Below are 19,540 nucleotides of genomic sequence, written 5' to 3' on the forward strand. Positions count from 1 at the left end.
TTAAAAATTATATATGTATAGCATAATGGATATCCACATAGATATGAAAACAAGTATGAGACAGATATTATCCAACAAATAAAGTAAGAGAGCCGCCGTGTTGGCATCTCTAGTGAAAATAGTCTTGTTAACATGTGCCAATTAGAAAAATAAATAAAAATTTATTATAATTCATAAATGAGTGTATTTAAAATTACGGAATAATACATTAACATACAATAATAAAAAGAACCCCATTAACTCGAAATTAATTTTAATTTTCACAAAAAAAAATTAGGGACTAAAATATTTTTAACTATTTTCTTAATTATGTTTGACTCAAGCCACTCATGGTTTAATAAAATGTTTGTAACAATATTTGATAAATTAACATTCTTAAATTATTTAAATCTTGACATGGATATAAAATTACTCTTAACTAATTATCATTTAAAAATATTTTATATACAAGTTATAATAATTATTTTGATAATGGAACTTAACTACCCTTATATATTTACTCAATCAATATTACTTAAATGAATTCACTTAAAAGGATAAAAAGTTTGCATACTAATATTTATATGATTAAATCTAAAAATTGATTATTAATTAAAAATTCACAATCAAGAAAAAGTTGATATAACTTGATTGAGTATTTCTATATGATTTTTTTATGAAGATGACTAGAAAAACAAAAATACAAAAAAATAAATAAATAAATAAATGAAGTCGTAATAGCTTTCTCATATGCTTTCTCTCAACTTTTATTTTTAACTTTTGCAAAAATTATTTTGTACAAACTTTTTAAATATTTTTTCCAAAAAAAAAAAATCTAATCCATATATAAGATCATTTTAACTTATAACGAAGTCAGATACAATTTGTTTTTCATATCTTTCCTTAAATTAGTGTTTATCGAAAAAATGGTTCAAATACTTTACCAAGTTTTTATACAACAAACACTTGAATAAAAAATCTTATATAAACTATCTCTGCCTCTCTCCATTAAAAATAACACTTTTAAGAACCATATATCCTTTGAGGAGTGCTAGTAATTGTTTTTTACTTGATTTTATGTTTTTAATAAATTTTAGTGGCTAATTTTGAAAAAAAAAATGCGTTAACATTTTTCATGCTTTTAAAATAAAACTAGTAATGAATAGATTTTTTTAATATTTTATTAAAATAGCTTAGTTTGTAATGTAACATAGGGACAACAGATATTGTTAACTTCAGATAAGTGAAGAAAAACTCACGATAAAACGTAAAACCAGTACCATATAACTCATACTGTCGTTACACTGAAATATATATCTTTATTTTTTTTCTCACATGAAATATTCACAATTAAAACAAATCATTCCAATTATTTACATTATTCTCCAACTTTGTCTTACGACCAGCACAATGTTATTTTCTTTGATAGTATGGCTGAAATTGGAAAAACTAGAAAGGAAAAAAAAAAAGCAAAAAACTGCACCTAGCTATATCTGATATTCTACCTTTTTAACTTTGAAAATGAATAAAATTCCTATGTTGATGATGGTGGAGTCCTAGAATATATAGAAAGTGGTCTTCCCCATTGAAGAGCCTTTGCCACCCAGGTGAATACCAAGACTACCATAATAATGGAGAGAGACAACATACTTGACCATAACAATTTAGTTGAAACTCTCATCGGTTTGCATTGATTTGAGACAATTTCAGCAACTTTGTTCTTCACAACTGTGCATTTTGACAGTCTTTGCAATTCTGGATATATATCCAGCAAATCCTGGATGGATCTGCTGTAGGCATGAGCCATGTTGTATGAAGCTTCAGGAAGAAATCTTCCCTCTTTTTTGCATTCTTTTCCTGTGCCCTTTTCGTGACAGGTGAACTTTGCAAGAATCTACACCAAAACGCCTTTTATTATGAATGTGGAAAAAGTAACAAGAGAGTAACTAGTTCAGTGAAGACTTACTTTTGATAAATCACCAATCCTAATGGCATTCTGAGGGCAGTTTTGTGGAATGTAGTTAAGGTTTAAGGGTCCAGGGAAAGGGTCACAAATTTTTATGACTCCAATTACTTCTTCATTTTCTGCACTAACTCCTAAGACCCGATAAATCACTGACATATTTGAATTCAACTGAGACACAACATCATTGTATTAGAACGTAACAACACATTAGAATTGGAAGGAATTCATTGATTCCCTTCTATAATTCTTAATGAAGAAACCAAATTTTCTACCTCAACTACAAATCTGTGGATGGTGTCGCCAATTTGAGCTATCAATTTCCCAGAGAAAGATTCATTCATGCACGGCAACATCGACCCCAGGCTACTGTTTTGTGGGTTTTTTTCGAAGTCTTCGAAAGCAGTGCATGCATCTTCTACAAAGCTGCATGCATAGTTCACACTGCGTCGTGAGACTTGAAAAGAGGATTCTTTTTCTCGCATCAGAATTTGACTCAACAATGATGAGAGGTTAAGCTACTTACGTGTGAAGGAAGAAATCAAAGCCAGTCAAGAACCAGCACAGGCTTGTTAAGATCCAAAAGAAGAAAATTATGCTGAAAATAATGCAGAAAATAAAATTCATATGCATAACGTAACGCTGAAAAGAGAGACTACACTGTTTATTAATTAAGTGTTAAGAAATTACGTGGAAAATGATACTTTATCTTACATTATAAACCAAGGACGCCAATGCAGCAACATTAGAACTGAGTCAAAAAACAGCAAATTGAGAAAATAATTAATCGATCTCAACCAATACTTTAAGGAAATTAGCATCGTAACCAATTGTTTAATGATTGGTACCTATTGCTGCAACCAGTGTCACCAAGTTGACAGTTAGAACAACGAAATGTGCTACATACCTATATATATGTCACATTTAATTATACGAAATACAAAAAAAAAAAGTTGGAATTAATTATTAGAGAGCAACAAACACAATCAGCATAAATGAAATTAGGGATGTTCAAAGGGAAAACATATATACGATGTATGAGTGGCCTGGTCGAATGATTGTTCACTTCTGTCAATAAAACGGCGTATCACACGCGAGTTAGTTCTGAGGTTCTGAGTGGTGGAATTCAAAAACTCAGACATTTGCGGATTGTACGGAAGCAAAAGAAACTGCATTTGATTCGTTGTTTTTAAGACTCTGCCAAGGGTCCCAAGAGCATCTTCTCCTATGCCTACCACAGATTCTTTCAGTTTTTCTGTCCTCTTTAGGGTCTTCTGACTCGTTGTGATGACAAAACTTGAAGCAATTCTGTCACACCACCCAAATTGCCTCAATTGCAATTTTGTGTAATAATATTACGTGCTTGTTTGTATAGTCTAAATGGATTTTCATGCCACGATTTTTCAGTTTGTCAATTTACAATAAAGAATGTGGTGATGTTGAAACTATAGAAATGTTGGATAATGAAATAATTTCTCTAAAATGGAGAATTAAAAAAGGGAGACTTACATGGCGAGAGATGTGAAGAAGAGAAGAAGAAAGAAAATGTGGAGATGGTAATGGTCGAAACAGGTTAATGAAGCAGAGCCACCGCATAGACACTTCACTATAAGGAAAATGGCCAAAACCAAACCACATAGCAACCAAACGCAGGCAAATGCGTATCCATGGACTCCTGTAAATGCCGCAGACTGAAAAGGATCAGAAAGCAAGTGTAGTAAACATACATATCATGGTCACAAACACGTTATTGTTTTCTAAAGTTTAGATTAAGATAAAGATATAACACAGGATTTGAAGTGAACAACTACTGACAGCCACGTAATGGTTGTTTCGGAGGTCGAAACCTCCATTGTAGTCTTTGAAATGTTGTAAGGGATCGGGTCTATGGAAGGTTGTTTCACCAACGTGGGACCCTGAGGAGAACGATGTTTGTTGAAACATGAGGAAGAAGAAGAAAAGAAGAACTAAGAAGCGGTTGGTTGAGTTGAACATGGTAGAGTTAGTCTCTTTTCTGGTTTTTTAGCGAAGGGGAAAATAAAAGACGACATTTGGTGACTCAAAATAGTGACAACTTTTTGTGTGAGAAGTGTGACTTACTAGGTAAGGTAAGAATAGAATAGCTTGTGGCATGGTTTAGTTCAACATTTTTGTTAGAGTGAAGGAAGGACAAATGGCAGTGTTAGAGATGGAGGTAACGAATCAGAAGCCGAAATAGTTGCTCCATCAAGTGCAAGAAATTGACCACTTTTAATTGTTTGCTCCATGCATGCATGCATGCATGTCTTTACTCTATTTTTATGTATCGTTCCTTTTTTATTTTCTCACCTTTGCTATCTCTATTTTCGGTTCTCTTTTTACAACTTGCTAGTTCAAACTACACACATCACAGAATGAACAAAGTAAAGTAGTCTTTGCATATATACCTTTCTTTAGAATCTGACATTGCACTTCACTCCCCCCTTCACTTTACATAATTTACGTAATTTAAATGTATGAAAAGTTATACACAAATTCTCTTTTATTTTTTTAAATTAAATAGCTTGCGTTCTGCTTAAACTTTTATAGAGATGCTTAAAACGAACAATTAATTAATACTATTGAAGTTATGTATCGGTCTAATCGGATGTGTAATAAGAAATATGCTACGCAGAGACATAATAACTTTTAGAAGATAAATAAATGTTTTATAAATTGAAATTGACTTATATATTAATTAATTTGTAGAAATATTCTCGTATAACTTATCTCAATTATTGTTCATATTATAATTTTAGTTTATGGAATGTTCATTTTGTTTCTAAAAGTATTTATAAAAAGAATTGGAAAAAAAATTATGAAGGAAAGTCATATGTAGGTTAAAATGAGTTCAGATTATCATTTTTTTTGTGTTGTTTTATGTGGAGCATTAAAAACACAATACTTTAATATTTTTAAGATGTTTTTAATAAAACTTTAGAATTTCCGTTAAAACGGCGTTTATTTATTTCATAGTAATAGGAACGGATAGGGTAGGGTGCATTTAATTTACCATTCAATAACGTCGAATAACATTTATATGTAAAACACAAATATTTGAAAGAAGCCACATTAATTCAATGAAGGTGGCCACCACGTAATATGAATAATATAGGAAGCATTATTATCAAGAATGTTAGGAAAGAAGCAGAGATAAAAAAAAATCTATATAGAAAGAAAAATCGATAAGATATCAACTAAATTTTGACAATTTATTTTATAATCTAAATTTGTATTCTTTAAATAATTTTGAAATATAAAAAAAAATGGAAAACTCGAAACAAAGGATTGCAAATACATCCGAAAGTTATAAAAAAAAGGAGTAATCAGAAAAGTTATCAGAGTTTTTGAGTTGGTGTTTGACTTTAGAAAAGTTATCATGTGTATCGATTGGCCTATTAGACTTTTATTGAATAATAAAGCCCAAGACTGTCACTTCACTTGTGAACCAAAATTCATTCATGTTCAATTAGGGATTTCTCCATGCACCTCCAACTTTACTTCTATATCCCAACTTTTTTTTAAAATATCTAAAATAAATCCTTGACTTTTTTATTAACACCCCTTCATAAACAAATACCAAATTTCAAAATCCAATATAATATAAGTAATTCTAGATTTTGAATCAATTTAGGTAATACCATATTTCGAAATCGGTTGAGGGAATTACCGGAATCCAATTAATATAAACAACGATTTCAAAAAAAAGATAAAAAGATAAAAATTATATATATATATATATATATATATATATATATATATACCAGATTTTGAAATCTGATACATGTATCTATATATTTCTTTTTTCTTTATTATTTTATTATTAGTTTTATTTTTTCAGTACATTATTTATAAATTAAAATATAAATAAATCAATATATATATATATATTAATTTATATTTATATTCTTTTAGATTTTTTAATTTAGTTTAAAGGTTAATTATTTTTTAAATTTTATTTATTTTTTAACTTTATTCATTTTTTTATTTCATCTATTTTCTTAATATATTATATACAAAAAAAACAATACAAATATAAATATATATATATATATATATATATATATATTTTAAAATAATATATTAAGAAAATTTTAAAAAACTAATAAAATAAACAAAACATAGAATAAAAACAAAAGAATATATATATATATATATATATTTAAAGGTTATTTTTTGAGTTTGTAGTTTTATTTATTTTTTAATTTCATCTATTTTCTAATTCTATTTAGTTCTTTAATACCTACAGAAACAAGGTTAAAAGAATGAAAAAAAAAATATTTATATTTATCTGTTTCATATTTCAAAATTTGGTATTTTTTTTAAAATCTGTTTTAAGAATGCGGGTTGGTGAGAATAAAAACCAAAATGTTATTTTTGAAATAATTTTGAAAGTGTTGAAAAAATGTTTGGAGTAAAGGCAGAAGTGCCCATTCAATTCTGGGCAGGTTCTTCATCTTATCCGAACCATCACTGACAGAGTATTTTTTGTGGTACTAAAATAAGTGAAGTCGAACCCAAACTCAATGTAAATGCTTGTTTCATTGTGTCCAATAACATTGGTGCCGTTGATATGATTGTTATGGACCCAAATGACTGAAAAAAAGAAAATCATAACAGAGATTTATACTGGAAATATTATTTTATTTAACAGATTATATAACTATTAAAGAGAAAGATGTTGTACCAGATATAATATACTAATGTATAAAATAAGATAATAATAATGATACGATAAAGAGAGCCTGTTATTCTAATTGGAAGCTTAACTTTAGTCGGTGATTTTTTTATGTGTGTTATTACTTCGTTAACAAATTGTATATCAGTTTTAATGTTTGATAATATTAAATACATAAAGTTGTAAATAAAAGTAGGTATATTCTTTTTTTTTTCAAATTAGAAGCATCAAAATTAGTTTAAATTCATAAAGAACTATCTCTTATATTTGTTACCATATATATTTATTCGAGTTTAAACTTACCCATTATCTTCTTTAAGTATTTCAAAAAAAAAATGTTATCAAAAGATAATGATATTTTAACTCACCTTTTTTATCTATTTTTAATTCACCATTTTCATCATCCTTAGATCATCACATCACATCATTACTAAAAATTAGAATAAATGATTTAATGGTAATAAAAATAGTAGATTAAAAATGAGTCAAAAAAAAAATGATTAAAATATCATTTTCTTTAATCAAATATTTTCTAAAGATCGGTTATTCTATATGTCTTGTTTACATATACATTATCCTATTATCCTATAAGTGTAATAACAAATTTATATTCATTTACTAAAGTTTCACCCTTTACTTTAATCAAAAGAAATGAAATTTTCTTAATTTATTATCTTGAATTAATATCACATTTTCAGTTATCTTTTTCTTTTGCGAGATTTTTTTTTCAGTTGATTTTGTTGTCAATTATTATATTAAGACATGTTTACTATTTGGTTATATTATTCTTTAAAAAATATTAAAGATGAATACTTTTTTTTTATAATTATAATTATAAATTTTACATATTAAATTTGGTATGTGTGATAGACATACTTAAATAATAACAATACAAATTTAATAGATAATAATTATATATAAATATATAATCATTATTAAAATAAATTATTTAATAAAATATCTATTTTATCGATACTAGTGGAAATAATAATGAACAATTAAATATTAATTATTCTAATTATTATTAAAATAAAATACTATTATTAATATAAATATTATTATTAAATTTATAAAAGATATATTGTAAGAAAACAAGTATAAAAAGACCTTATAAGATTAAAATATAAAATAATTAATAAAATAGTCTATATTTACAAAGATAAGACTATATATAAAAAAAACCGTTACCAAAATAAGAAATAAAGAGCGAAAATCCATATGGTGTGTTTACTTTAATTTTTTTCAAATACCAACAAGATAATAAATAATTTACTCTTTTGTTTGTTTTGTAGATTATTTTTTATTATAAATATTTATTTTAGTTTAAAAATAATTAGATTAAAAAACGTTATTTAGAAAGTAAAATTAATAAGTTAATTATTTTAATTTAAGAAACAGTCACTAAAGAGTAACATTAAAAAAACAATATATATATATATATATATATATATATATATAATATTACAGTAATTTTAAAATATTTTAATATTTAAGTCTAGTACGTTTTATAAGTTAATTAATTAGTTCCATTGAAACTGAATTGCAATCTTTTCAAATTTATTTTAAATTTGAATTTTGTAGTTAAAAAACGTAAAACCTCTAAAATAATTAGTTTTTATTGGATGCAACTTGTTAATATTTTTTATATATACGTACTATATTTGAATAACAATATGTGATTTTTTTTATGAGAAAATAACAATATTTAAAAATATAAAGATAATATTTTGATATTTTTTTAATTTAACTATTATTCAATTCATACTTCTTAAATTGAATATATACTTATTATTTGCATTATCCAATTATAAAAGATGGTGGGTTTCCAATGATTTGTTTGGGTATGGTTAATCCAGGTAGATTCTTAGAAAATATTAAACCATAAAAATAAGATATTAAAAGATATTATATTATTAAAGACTAAAGATAAAATGCGGTTGGTATCTTTTATATATAAGAGTGAGTTCGATAGGGAGTGAAAACGGAGGGAGGGAAGAATAGGTTTGAGAGAGAAAAGGTGAATTGGATTGCATTTCTCTCTCTCTTTTTGGTCTACCAAGAGAGAAATCGGAGATCTGATTTCTTTCTCTCTTTGCATAATTTTGCGATCAGAATTGTCTTCAACAAAAACCAATGGGATTGTGGGAAGCTTTTCTCAATTGGCTTCGCAGGTAAGCTTTTTTAACCAAAATACTCGGGCTTTTTCGCATTGATTGGCTCTTTGCATCACTCATGGTCTTTTAATTTTCAGGGTTCTTGTGTTTGTGTTTTTCTTGTTGATAGTTTGTAATGTTAATTCTATATGTATGGTTCTAATGTTTGAGTATTGATTTACAATATTTTTGTATTCAATGCAAATATTTATATATCATGTGAGTAATGTTTCGCGATTTGTAAATGTTTTCACCTTTCATAAGCTTCGTGAATCGTTTTGTTTCAAACGAGATATCTTAAATTTTCTAGTTATCGCCTTCTTAATCTTGGAGAAGTATGGGGAACTTCTGGATAGGAAATTTGTGTGTGTCTCTGTGTGTGTATAATCTTTTCATTTTTCAATTAATGGAGAAGGATGTTTTCTTGACCTTTTGGAATAAAAGGTAGATATGGAAATCACTGGCGAAAAAATGGACGGAAGCTTATTGGTATGGAAGCTGTATAGATTTTCTGTCCAACACTTCCAAATACCTTTATGTGTGAAACAGATTAGTGCTTTTTTAAATTGCTTTTGATTGCCCTAATATTGCTTTCTCTTTTTAATGACACAAATTTTTAGTTTAGGTTACACTTGAAAGTTGAATTATACATTTTTAGGTATATGAATCACTTTTATCAAGAAAACAAGAGCTTATTGTGTTGTAAATTTGTTTGCAGCCTATTTTTCAAGCAGGAGATGGAGTTATCTCTAATTGGACTTCAGAATGCTGGAAAGACTTCCCTTGTAAATGTAGTCGCTGTAAGTACAATAATCACATTGGCTTTCGCTTAGCAATTTAGTTGTTTATCTTTAAGGTTGACTAACTGACAATATCTCTTATACTTATTCTTTTTGTTTTATAGACTGGTGGCTATAGTGAAGACATGATTCCTACTGTAAGTTCACCAAATGCTTTTAATTTTATCTCCTCCATTTTTTCAATTTTATGGACTTCACTATATATCATGGGCAAATAACATCCTGATCGATTCGTTGTTCTCTGATTTCAGGTGGGATTCAATATGAGGAAAGTGACAAAAGGGAATGTTACAATAAAGTTATGGGATCTTGGTGGGCAGCCTAGGTTCCGCAGCATGTGGGAACGTTACTGTCGTGCAGTTTCTGCTATTGTGTATGTAACGAACTTCTTATCTTTTTCTGAATTCTTCTCACCCTATGTGCTCGCACCCATGCATGCATGTTTCTCGCAGGGGTATAATTTACATGCTTATACTAATACAAATTACTGATAAATGTTTAATGTATAAGTTGTATTGGTAATGAACTTGTGTGTACAGTCTTCATGTTGTCTATATGTTTTTGAATCTTTTCTAGTGATCAATATAAGGTCTATTTGTGTTTGTTTGTTGCATTTCATGGTTGTTTGATAATCAAAGTGCGTAGTTGTTTATTTGTGTTTGTTGTAGTTGGATACATGATACATCCAGAATAAGTCTCGTTTGATAATAACTAGTGGTTGAGATTATATTTTCTTCCTTGAACCCAAACAATGTTCTTCATTTATCTATGACAGTGATGCAAAACCACTTGTTGCTTAGATGCCTTAGTAAAGGGTTCCTCTCTGGTGTATTTGTATTTATAAATAATCACTTGTCCATCCATGAAGGGGTGTACGCAGACTTATTATCCTTCCATTACCATAGGTCAAGGACCTAAAACTTTAATCTGTATGCTTTTGCTATTGTTTAGTTCTGAAAAGACTTCGTTAGTTATATTTCAATGCAATGTTCATTGGATGTAAAAGTTGCTGCTGTTGAGAATTCTGTCTCTTAGATCCATTGCACTTGTATAATTGGATCTGTTCCTTGTTTTAAATTTACACTTTGAGCTAACAGTCTAATGCTGAATCTGTTCAACTTAGCAACTAAACATCATACCATATTTCTGCAGTTATGTTGTTGATGCTGCCGATGCCGATAATCTTAGCATATCAAGAAGTGAGCTTCATGATTTGCTGAGCAAACCATCATTGAATGGCATTCCTTTGTTGGTATTAGGGAACAAGATTGACAAACCGGGTGCTCTTTCTAAGCAAGCGTTGACTGACCAAATGTAAGACCTAATATAAGTATGAAGCAATAAAGGAGTAAACTAATTGTAGAAAGTTATAGAACTCTAATAATTCATTCTCTCCTTCAATTTTCTTTCCTATGTGTTCATACTACTTTATTGCTGAAAAATACTATGGTGTGCAGGGAATTGAAGTCAATCATTGACAGGGAAGTTTGCTGCTTCATGATCTCGTGCAAAAACTCGACCAACATTGACTCTGTTATAGACTGGCTTGTAAAGCATTCCAAATCGAAGAGCTGAACTGCTTCTTTCTATTTTGAACTCTAGTGTAATTTATTGGTTGATACATTTATGGATTTACTAGAGGCGTTTGCATGTCTAACTCAGTTGCTGATTGGTTTATTTTCCTTTTGTCAGATGCTTTGTAATATAATATCATTCTTGTCCGGTAGGTAATCAAACGGGGTGACATACATGTGAAAGGTTACATGATGAGTAAATCATAGTGTGTGTCATAGGCTTAGCCATATCATTAAAATTCATTGAACTGTATTTGCGGAGGAATAGATATTACCTATTTTCTAATGATGCAATTTCTTATGTCCTTATTTTAACTATCTAACATGCCCAAATTCAGCTGCTTTCATTGTGTTCAATTATTTGTTTCGAATGGTTAATAATAATAAGTTTGAGGTTATTCTTATGTTTCGCTAATTTCATATTGAATGAAATTATCGACTTATTGACTCCATGTATGATGATGTTTGGCGAAAAAGCATGATCAACCAAATACCTGGCAAATATATATATATATATATATATATATATATATATATATATATATATATATATATTAATTATTACACCAGATCATTGAGTTGTGGTACTCATCATAACTGTATCACGCAAGGTTGTAAATTTTGTCAATTAAGCACCAATATAATTTGTATTAAAAGTTGGAGGAAATTTTAGCGAAAGGGGGTCAGCCCTTTTAATAGAAACTATGTTGTTTTTTCTAAGAGTTACCTAATTCAAGAATTTTAAAAGTTGTTCTTTTCAATCCTTTAATTTCAGTGAAGTTTCGACTAGTTAACAATTTCATTATAGGAGTTCTAAATTAAAATGTAATAAATTATTTATTATTTTGTTTAAAAAAATGTTTAGAGATTATATTTTCAAGCATTATTTGTTTATTTAAAAAATATGTATAAAATGATAGTTTTACCTTCCATTCCGTTGCACTAAGCGCATACAATCATGTGTGAACATAAATAAACCTATCAATGTTGACAACCTTAAAAGATAAGTGTGTTTTTTTTTCTTATTATCTCCTAAGAATTTCCTGATTTTAAATTAAGGTGTCCTTGCGGATAATAGGTGTATTTTTATGGTTATCGGATTTTCTAACTTTAAATTAAAGTGTTCTTTGACTGACTTAAATACACCTAGCACCCTAGTATTGCACATTTTTTATATACGTTGCTAACTTATGTATATAGGAGACATCTAAAATGATGGTCTTATCTTACTACCGATCATGTCAAACTAGAAGTTGTATTGTCAAACATTATATTTTCAAAAAATTATATTTTTTTAATATAAAAATAAAGCACAATTTAATTGACACTTTCGTGTTCAAGCTCTTTGTAGAATACTACTTATCTAGCTTTTCTACAAATCTCAAAAAGAAGTACAAGTACAATATCAACTTAAAAAAAGTAAAAAAAAAAAGATTTGTATAACACCTACGAGAAAAAGTAACACTTCATATTGTCATCAGAAAATTCTAATAAAATCTGTATTCTTCCATTTACTATTATAGGATGTCTATCACACGGTTCCATCATAATACTCAATCACTACTTCCACTCTTCCACTAATAATTTGTATTCTCGCCTCATCGTCTTTCTTTAAAATAAGATAAAAAAATAATAAATACGCTCTTAAGGACTCCTGACAAAATGTTTCATGGATCAATCCCCACATGTTCCAAATTTACAAACCTAAATTATATACAGTAATTGAATACATGCAAGAAGTCTAGCAGCAGAATTATGAGCTCAAACTGATATACTGGTCATATCAGCAGTGCAGAAGCTGACACCATCTGCCCACATTTGCAAAATCAAAATGTTAGCTACAGAACAGACATTAACCAATTTCCTGCAGGAACAAGAATAATGTAGTACTAATACAAGCAAGGAGAAAACTTTTCTCCGTATTAGTTAACAAAACTGGGATCTTTTCACAATTGAGAGGGTTTTGGTTGGAAATTAAGATTAGGATCACTAGTAATTAGAAACTGAGTCAAAAGAGGGATGAGAATTTTAACTAAGATATTGTCACATGCTATTCTGAGGATAATCCTGGCACAATGATGAAGTTGTCCTTCGTGACTAGTTCTTTACGATTTCAAATTTGAAAACAGTTTCTGCATAAACTAGGAAAAGTTTTATTACAGTAACTATCCCCCATACCTTTGGGAAGTGAGGAGCCTTCTGACACGGTGTTTGCTAAATTGGATAGACAATAAGAAATGATGGGCAATTACATTGGAAATAGTAACCACTTTCCAACAGCATTCTAATTGAAAAGAATGATGCTGTATACACAAGTTTAGGCATTGATAAATTTTCTTGGTAGGGAAAAGGAAGCTTACCAAACGTGAAGCGTCTTGCATTTTAGAGCCTTTATTGCTGCTTTTGCAAACACTCGTGCAGCCTCTGCCTCGGCTTCTGCAGCGTCTGCCTCCCTAGCTGCTGCCTCAGCCTCCGCAATGGCGGCTTCCGCCTCAGCAACTGCTTTTGCAGCAGCAGCTGCTGCTTCTTGTGGTGTCACACCCTTCATTTTTGATAGCTCTGCATCAATTTCAGATTTTGAAAGAATGTTGACACCAGTCTTCTCAGTTTTTGGAGAATCTTTGGGCCTCCCTTCCAGGAGTAACAAGGAAGAACATCTTCTTTTCTCAGATATAGTTAAATTTGTTGCAATCCTGTACTTATGCTTTACCTGTCATTACTCGTTAGATATGTCTCACTCAGGATCAATTGACCAAATACTGATTTTAATCACATACCCAATGTTTACCTAAGATTAATTTAGCATTAGACGGAGGAATATTTTATCAATTCAAAATTTGAAATAGATTTATCACTCTTGCAAAAAACTGCCAGATATGCTTCAATTACTTCAAGAGAACATATTTCTTTCCATACCTGTACATACATGTAACCAATTACTTATGCATTACAAATGATTTTTTGTTCATAACCTTGGGTAAATAACATCAATAAGTTGTCAATAAAGTATCTATCATACAATACCTAAAATTTATCCATGCTGACTGTGCTTCATTACAAAGTTTTGTAAGTAAAAATGCCGCTTATTGGGAAAATAGGGTCCAATAATCCAAGCAAAAATACTGTCTTGTTAAGGATTTAACTAGCAGTAAAATTACCTTCATTAATTTTCCACTCGCCACCATGTGCTTCAGTTTTGTTGACAGTAACTTTCTGAGGGTTGGTGTAGAGCAGTATTGATCCTGATGAGGTGAAAAATTGTCATTATTTTCCATGCACTGGTATAGACCAGCACAAAATGAAACTTTTAAATTGATATTATTTACTGCATTTAATAATTCTATAAGCCAATCAGGATTAAAAAAAGCGCAGTAAATAACAAATTACTATTGGTTGATCTATGCTAAACATTTGTGAAACATGGGTGGGCAGAAGAGTTAGTAGCTTTTAATGCTTGACATGTGAGACCACCAGCTTGGACATGGAAAAAAGAAACATTTAAAACGCCAAAATCTTTTGATAGCCGCAGAAAGGAATTCTTAGTTCATGTCATAACAAGTTGAAATTGATGATCCATAATAAACAATTAGCAAGTTTGGTAAGACCAAAAAGCTAATTACAAGTTTATTTGACTAGCTTATAAACTAGTTTTACCAACACAAAAAGTGTTTGGTAAGGTACTTCAAAGTAACTTATTTTAAGTGCTTCTAGCTTTATAAGGTAGAAGTTCCTCTCCCTAGTTTGTACCTTATTTAATTTTCTTCTATTACTATCATTTACATTTTAATACATTTCCTTATTGTCCTTAATTTCTTTTTACCTATGATCACCTATTTTGAATGTTACATTGACAATTAGTCATTGCACAATTTTTGGTATTTGTTGAGTTATCTTTTAACATTACAAAATGAAGTAACTAACGTTTCTTTACATTGATACTATTTGAAAATCATACAATGAAAATAAGAAAAAAAAAACAATGCACCAGTCGTTTAATCAAAAAATAAAATTTAAGTTTTTGAAAATAAATAAAAATTAAATTTGATTAATACACATTAGATCAACTAGTATAAACTAAATCCCTTGTCTAAATCCAAAAAACATATACAACATTAAAAAAATAAATAGAAGCACTAAAATGTTTAATAAGAATTTACTTATTTGTTAAAAAATATAAATTATAATTACATATATTTGTCTAGAAAACACAAATCTTATCTCTACAATAAAATTTATGAAGTTATGTTCATTTCCAGCTAGCTTATCAGCTAGTAGATAGTTTTTGCTAAATACACCCAATATCTAACTCCATGGACCACCGAGAGAAATATTCCAAAACTTTTTCCTGAATTTTGCGTACTGCAAACTTGATTAGAAAACACGGGCACATACATTTCCTTTGTCACATATAAGTAATAAATCAATCAATGCAAAATGTCTACATGAAAAGAGAAATTATTTGATAGCAGATTAATGAATGCAGACAATTTATTCCTAATCTTAAATGTAAATCTTTTCATGAGAAATTAACAGGAAAAAAGAAGCCAACAATAGAAGAAATTAAATATTCTTTAGAATTGAAGTTTACATGCACTAACACTTGATCATCATTTGTTTCTTGAGATGCTTAGATTCTATGATCGTAAGTGAAGGAACTGAAGTACAAATACCTCTATATATGAAGCAATTGCTGCCCTGTCAGAACCCTTTGGCTCCTTCAACTTGATAATAGACTCTAATATAATATTATCCAACCTGACATTATTAAAAAGCATACAGCTGCTGTCATTGAAATGCATAAAATAGAATATAACTATTTACCAATAGGCAACTGAATAGTGAATCATATTTTCAGTGTATCTTTGCCTTGCTAGGTTCAGAGTCATCATGATATTAAATAAACAAAAATCAATATAAATGAAGAATCAAAATACACGATTCCTCATTTCTAGAAACTTGGTTTAATTTTCTATTCATTCAAAAAATTGTATACTAGTGCATTGCATTGTGCAATCTTAGACCTAATTACTAGCAAGTGAAGCATAATAATTATTCATGTTTCTTCATACAGTTTTAACAAAAAAAAAAAAAAAAAACTAAACTAAGCCAGAATAGACTAATTATTAGTCAAGAGTAAATGACAGATATATTTAACTGGAAGTTCTGTAGCCTTGATACTTTTTCCTTTGAATTAGGAGATATTCCACCAGAAACTGCCAGAGGCTTGGGATCTGCTGCTCCTCTGTCACGTTGAACTGCAGTACTCAAGGCCATGTGATTATTGTCAATTTTGGGGGATGGTAGTAGGTTCTTTGTAAGAGCAAGCTTTGCCTTCTGCCTTGATCCCCATATTGCTGTCACATTTATGTTCCTCCATTTGTCCTGTTTCACAGTTTAAAGCACACATGATACACCTCGGTATGCTTAAAATTTGGAAATTTTCTGAAAGCCAATAGAACTCTGCAAGTATTGATGCAGTAAACAAGATTTCACATGTACAGAGTAGTAACATCCTAAGCCCACAAAAAGACTTACCTTGAGATCAACATTAGAACGCATGCGCAGAATGGAACTGAACTCTGGGTCGGTAAGTATGGTGCGCCATTTTCCAGCCCCGTGTTTGACAACTCCAGCTTTCAATGCCGCTTCTTCCTCTGCGGTCCACTTTTGCTTAGGAGCACCCATTACAATAAGCCCGCAACCTTTCTATCACAGCCAAATCTCTGCTTTTGTTTTAGTTGAATGCTGTCTTCTTCTGCATGTCCATCAACCAACAAAGAACTCTCCCTTATCTTACCTACAGGCATGAGAGTAAAAAAAAGTTAAATAAAAACAACAAGATAGTTTCATATTTAAACACATTTTCTTCTCCAAATATTTTCTTAAAAGAAAAAAAAAATGAACCCAAGATCTTCTTCATCAAGCACGGATTTCAATTCCTAATTACCTTCAATCTCATCCACAAGACATCTAATTTCTGACAAGTGGACAACTCCCGAAAGTCCAGTAACCACTTTTTCATATTAGGGAAAAGTGATATAAGTTACAACATTGTCAGAAGCATCTTGACCAGGAAAAAAACAATGCACATTATTGTTGCAATGGCAATACCATTAGACCAATCCATGCAAAAATAGAAAAATGGCACCGCATATACACACACAGAGAAAGAGTTACATGAACAAATACCACCTTTAGTAACCTCTAATTCTACATCTGATTCCATAACTCTCATAACATTGACAACAGTGAGGAATTACCTCCAAGGGTTATTGCATCGCCGCCTCAAATAAAAACCCAAGTGATGTTTTTTATTCTTTTTATTCAGTTTTAAATTCATTACGCACACATAAATCTTACATTAATTAAACAAAACACAATGACAAGGAAAAATGGGGACTTTTCAACTCGCACAGGGCACAATTAACAAAAACCGAGTTAATAAAAGTAACAGAGAGAATAATCGGTGATGCCTAAACTATATGAGTGCACACTAACTAACCTGGAAATATAGATGTCACAAAATTTAGTTAACTTGGGATAAAAAGGGAAGAAAATTAAAGAAGAATCGGCGGAGGAAGATAACGCATCGAAGAATCGCGAAGCAAAGGTGTGAATTGGGAGACGTTGGAGTACATACACGCAGATAAATGGAATTGGTACCTGCAAGGAACAGGAGAATAACAAGAGAAAAAATAATTGATGTCTTCTAGTTTATTTGTTTTAAAGGTTGTGTTTTCTCGAAAAAATAAAACACTTGCAATTCAATATTTTTTGAAATTACTAAAGGATCCCTTTATTTTATCTAAATTTGTTTTGAGTTTTTTCGTATATTTATTTTCTTTTAGACTGGATCTGGATCCACCGAATCCAATAAAAGACCAACCACCAAGGCTACTCGGAGTTTAAGTACAATTTAAAGGTGGTATGAATTCAAAAAATAATAATAATAAAAATTAAAAGGAGAGTGAATTATATTTATCTATCATTAATAATGTCTATTTATTAATATTATAATATAATAGATTATATTATAAGTTATAATTCATATTTGTTATGTTATAATAAATCTTTTAACGTTTTATTTTTTGGACAACTATTTTTAAAATAAAATAATTATTTTATAAATTTTATTTTTTAATTTTTTTCTAACCTAAAATAGTTATTTATATCAAAAAAATTATCTAAAAAAATAAATAAAATATATTTATGATGAAATTTAAAAATTATTTATATTTATTTTTATAATTACAATAATAATTTGATTAACTTTTATTGTTATAAGAAAAAGTGAACATAAAATTAATTAATATATTTTCATTAATTATTTATATAAAAGACACAATCATTAACTTTCTATAGAAACGTTTTCATATATATTTATTTGGAAAATTCAAACTCGTGTATTTTTACAAATTGTTTCTATTAAAAATATCTCTTCTTGAGTACTCTTGAAAAATCATGAATTTACTTTCATATATTGAATTTGTCTAAATCCTCTTGTGTTGTTAATAATATAGTGTATTACAGATTTCACATTCTTCTTGTCAAGATGCATATGTTTCAAAGCATATATAGTTACATTTCAAGAAAAAATTATGTTAATTCAAGCTAATAGCTATTGATCAACTACATATGTTCATGAGAGGGTGATAGATTTAATAAAAAAAATAAAGGAAAAGAGAAAAAAAGACATCCATAGTCCAAAATGCAACCAAACATTTTACACAATATAAGATACACTTTTTTAATTCATACTCTCTGGTGTCTCTGTTATAAAAATACTATAGAAATAGACTTAGTTAACATTTAGTATATTTGAAAATATTTTTCAAGTTTAATTTGTTTGATATAAAAAAAAAAGTGAAACTTCAAGGGGAGTTTTGCTAAGTTGCAATTTGATTTGAGCCTCAAAAAAAAATCTAGCTCGAAATGACTGTTGGAGGGAGATAGAAATTTTAAATATTTCCACTTTATTGTCAATTAGAGGATAAAAAAATGTTGAGAAAGAATGCAGAGAATACATTGAAAGTAAAAGGACAAGTATTTCTCTGGAAAGAGGTTTGATAAACAACCTTAAAAGAACACAATGTTGGATATAGTTGAATTCAAGACCATTGGAATTGGAAGGATATTAAAAGAGTTTTGGTTGCTATTTTGAAGAGTTTAAAATTGAAATTAGGGTTAAATATCGTTTTGGTTCCTTAAATTTAGTCTCATTTCTCAATTAATATTATAGTGAAAATGTATTAAACTGTGTAAATAACACAAATACTATTATGAGATGAGTTTAAACCATCAAATAAATTTTAAAAAAATTGATTTAAATAATTAAATTCATGCATTTATGAAATGAAGAATTAAATTGGATCAAA

General features: G+C 29.0%; 3 protein-coding genes across 6 annotated transcripts; 1 reads left to right on the forward strand and 2 right to left on the reverse strand.

The window, feature by feature from the left end:
- Positions 1-1,289: 1,289 nt before the first annotated feature.
- On the reverse strand, positions 1,290-3,980 carry LOC114174215. The gene is made up of 9 exons (XM_028059006.1): positions 3,758-3,980; positions 3,452-3,633; positions 2,975-3,250; positions 2,791-2,849; positions 2,657-2,693; positions 2,469-2,540; positions 2,218-2,368; positions 1,946-2,113; positions 1,290-1,873 (listed from the first exon to the last, which is right to left on the reverse strand). Exons 1-9 carry the CDS (start codon positions 3,935-3,937, stop codon positions 1,514-1,516), a joined length of 1,485 nt encoding a protein of 494 aa, XP_027914807.1. The 5' UTR covers positions 3,938-3,980; the 3' UTR covers positions 1,290-1,513.
- A 4,590-nt stretch (positions 3,981-8,570) lies between these two features.
- LOC114171516 (ADP-ribosylation factor-like protein 8a) lies at positions 8,571-11,483 on the forward strand. Its single transcript, XM_028056485.1, has 6 exons — positions 8,571-8,809; positions 9,510-9,591; positions 9,696-9,728; positions 9,843-9,964; positions 10,744-10,905; positions 11,049-11,483. The coding sequence occupies exons 1-6, from the start codon at positions 8,772-8,774 to the stop codon at positions 11,164-11,166; spliced, it is 555 nt and encodes a 184-aa protein (XP_027912286.1). The 5' UTR covers positions 8,571-8,771; the 3' UTR covers positions 11,167-11,483.
- Positions 11,484-12,636: 1,153 nt separating this feature from the next.
- On the reverse strand, positions 12,637-17,875 carry LOC114174037 (telomere repeat-binding factor 2-like). Of its 4 annotated transcripts, none has more exons than XR_003602656.1 (8): positions 17,668-17,875; positions 16,701-16,962; positions 16,321-16,547; positions 15,836-15,920; positions 14,324-14,407; positions 13,526-13,875; positions 13,199-13,297; positions 12,637-12,973 (listed from the first exon to the last, which is right to left on the reverse strand). XR_003602656.1 is itself a non-coding variant. In XM_028058777.1 (8 exons), coding segments are annotated over exons 3-8 (897 nt in total). In that variant the 5' UTR covers positions 16,851-16,962; positions 17,113-17,178; positions 17,668-17,875; the 3' UTR covers positions 12,637-12,972. The 4 variants fall into 4 exon arrangements, 3 of the variants coding, with proteins under 3 accessions (XP_027914578.1, XP_027914577.1, XP_027914579.1); XM_028058777.1 differs by lacking the exon at positions 13,199-13,297 and adding an exon at positions 17,113-17,178; XM_028058776.1 differs by lacking the exon at positions 13,199-13,297.
- Positions 17,876-19,540: the final 1,665 nt, after the last annotated feature.

Source organism: Vigna unguiculata, chromosome 2, assembly GCF_004118075.2.
Source record: "Vigna unguiculata cultivar IT97K-499-35 chromosome 2, ASM411807v1, whole genome shotgun sequence".
NCBI lineage: Eukaryota > Viridiplantae > Streptophyta > Magnoliopsida > Fabales > Fabaceae > Vigna > Vigna unguiculata.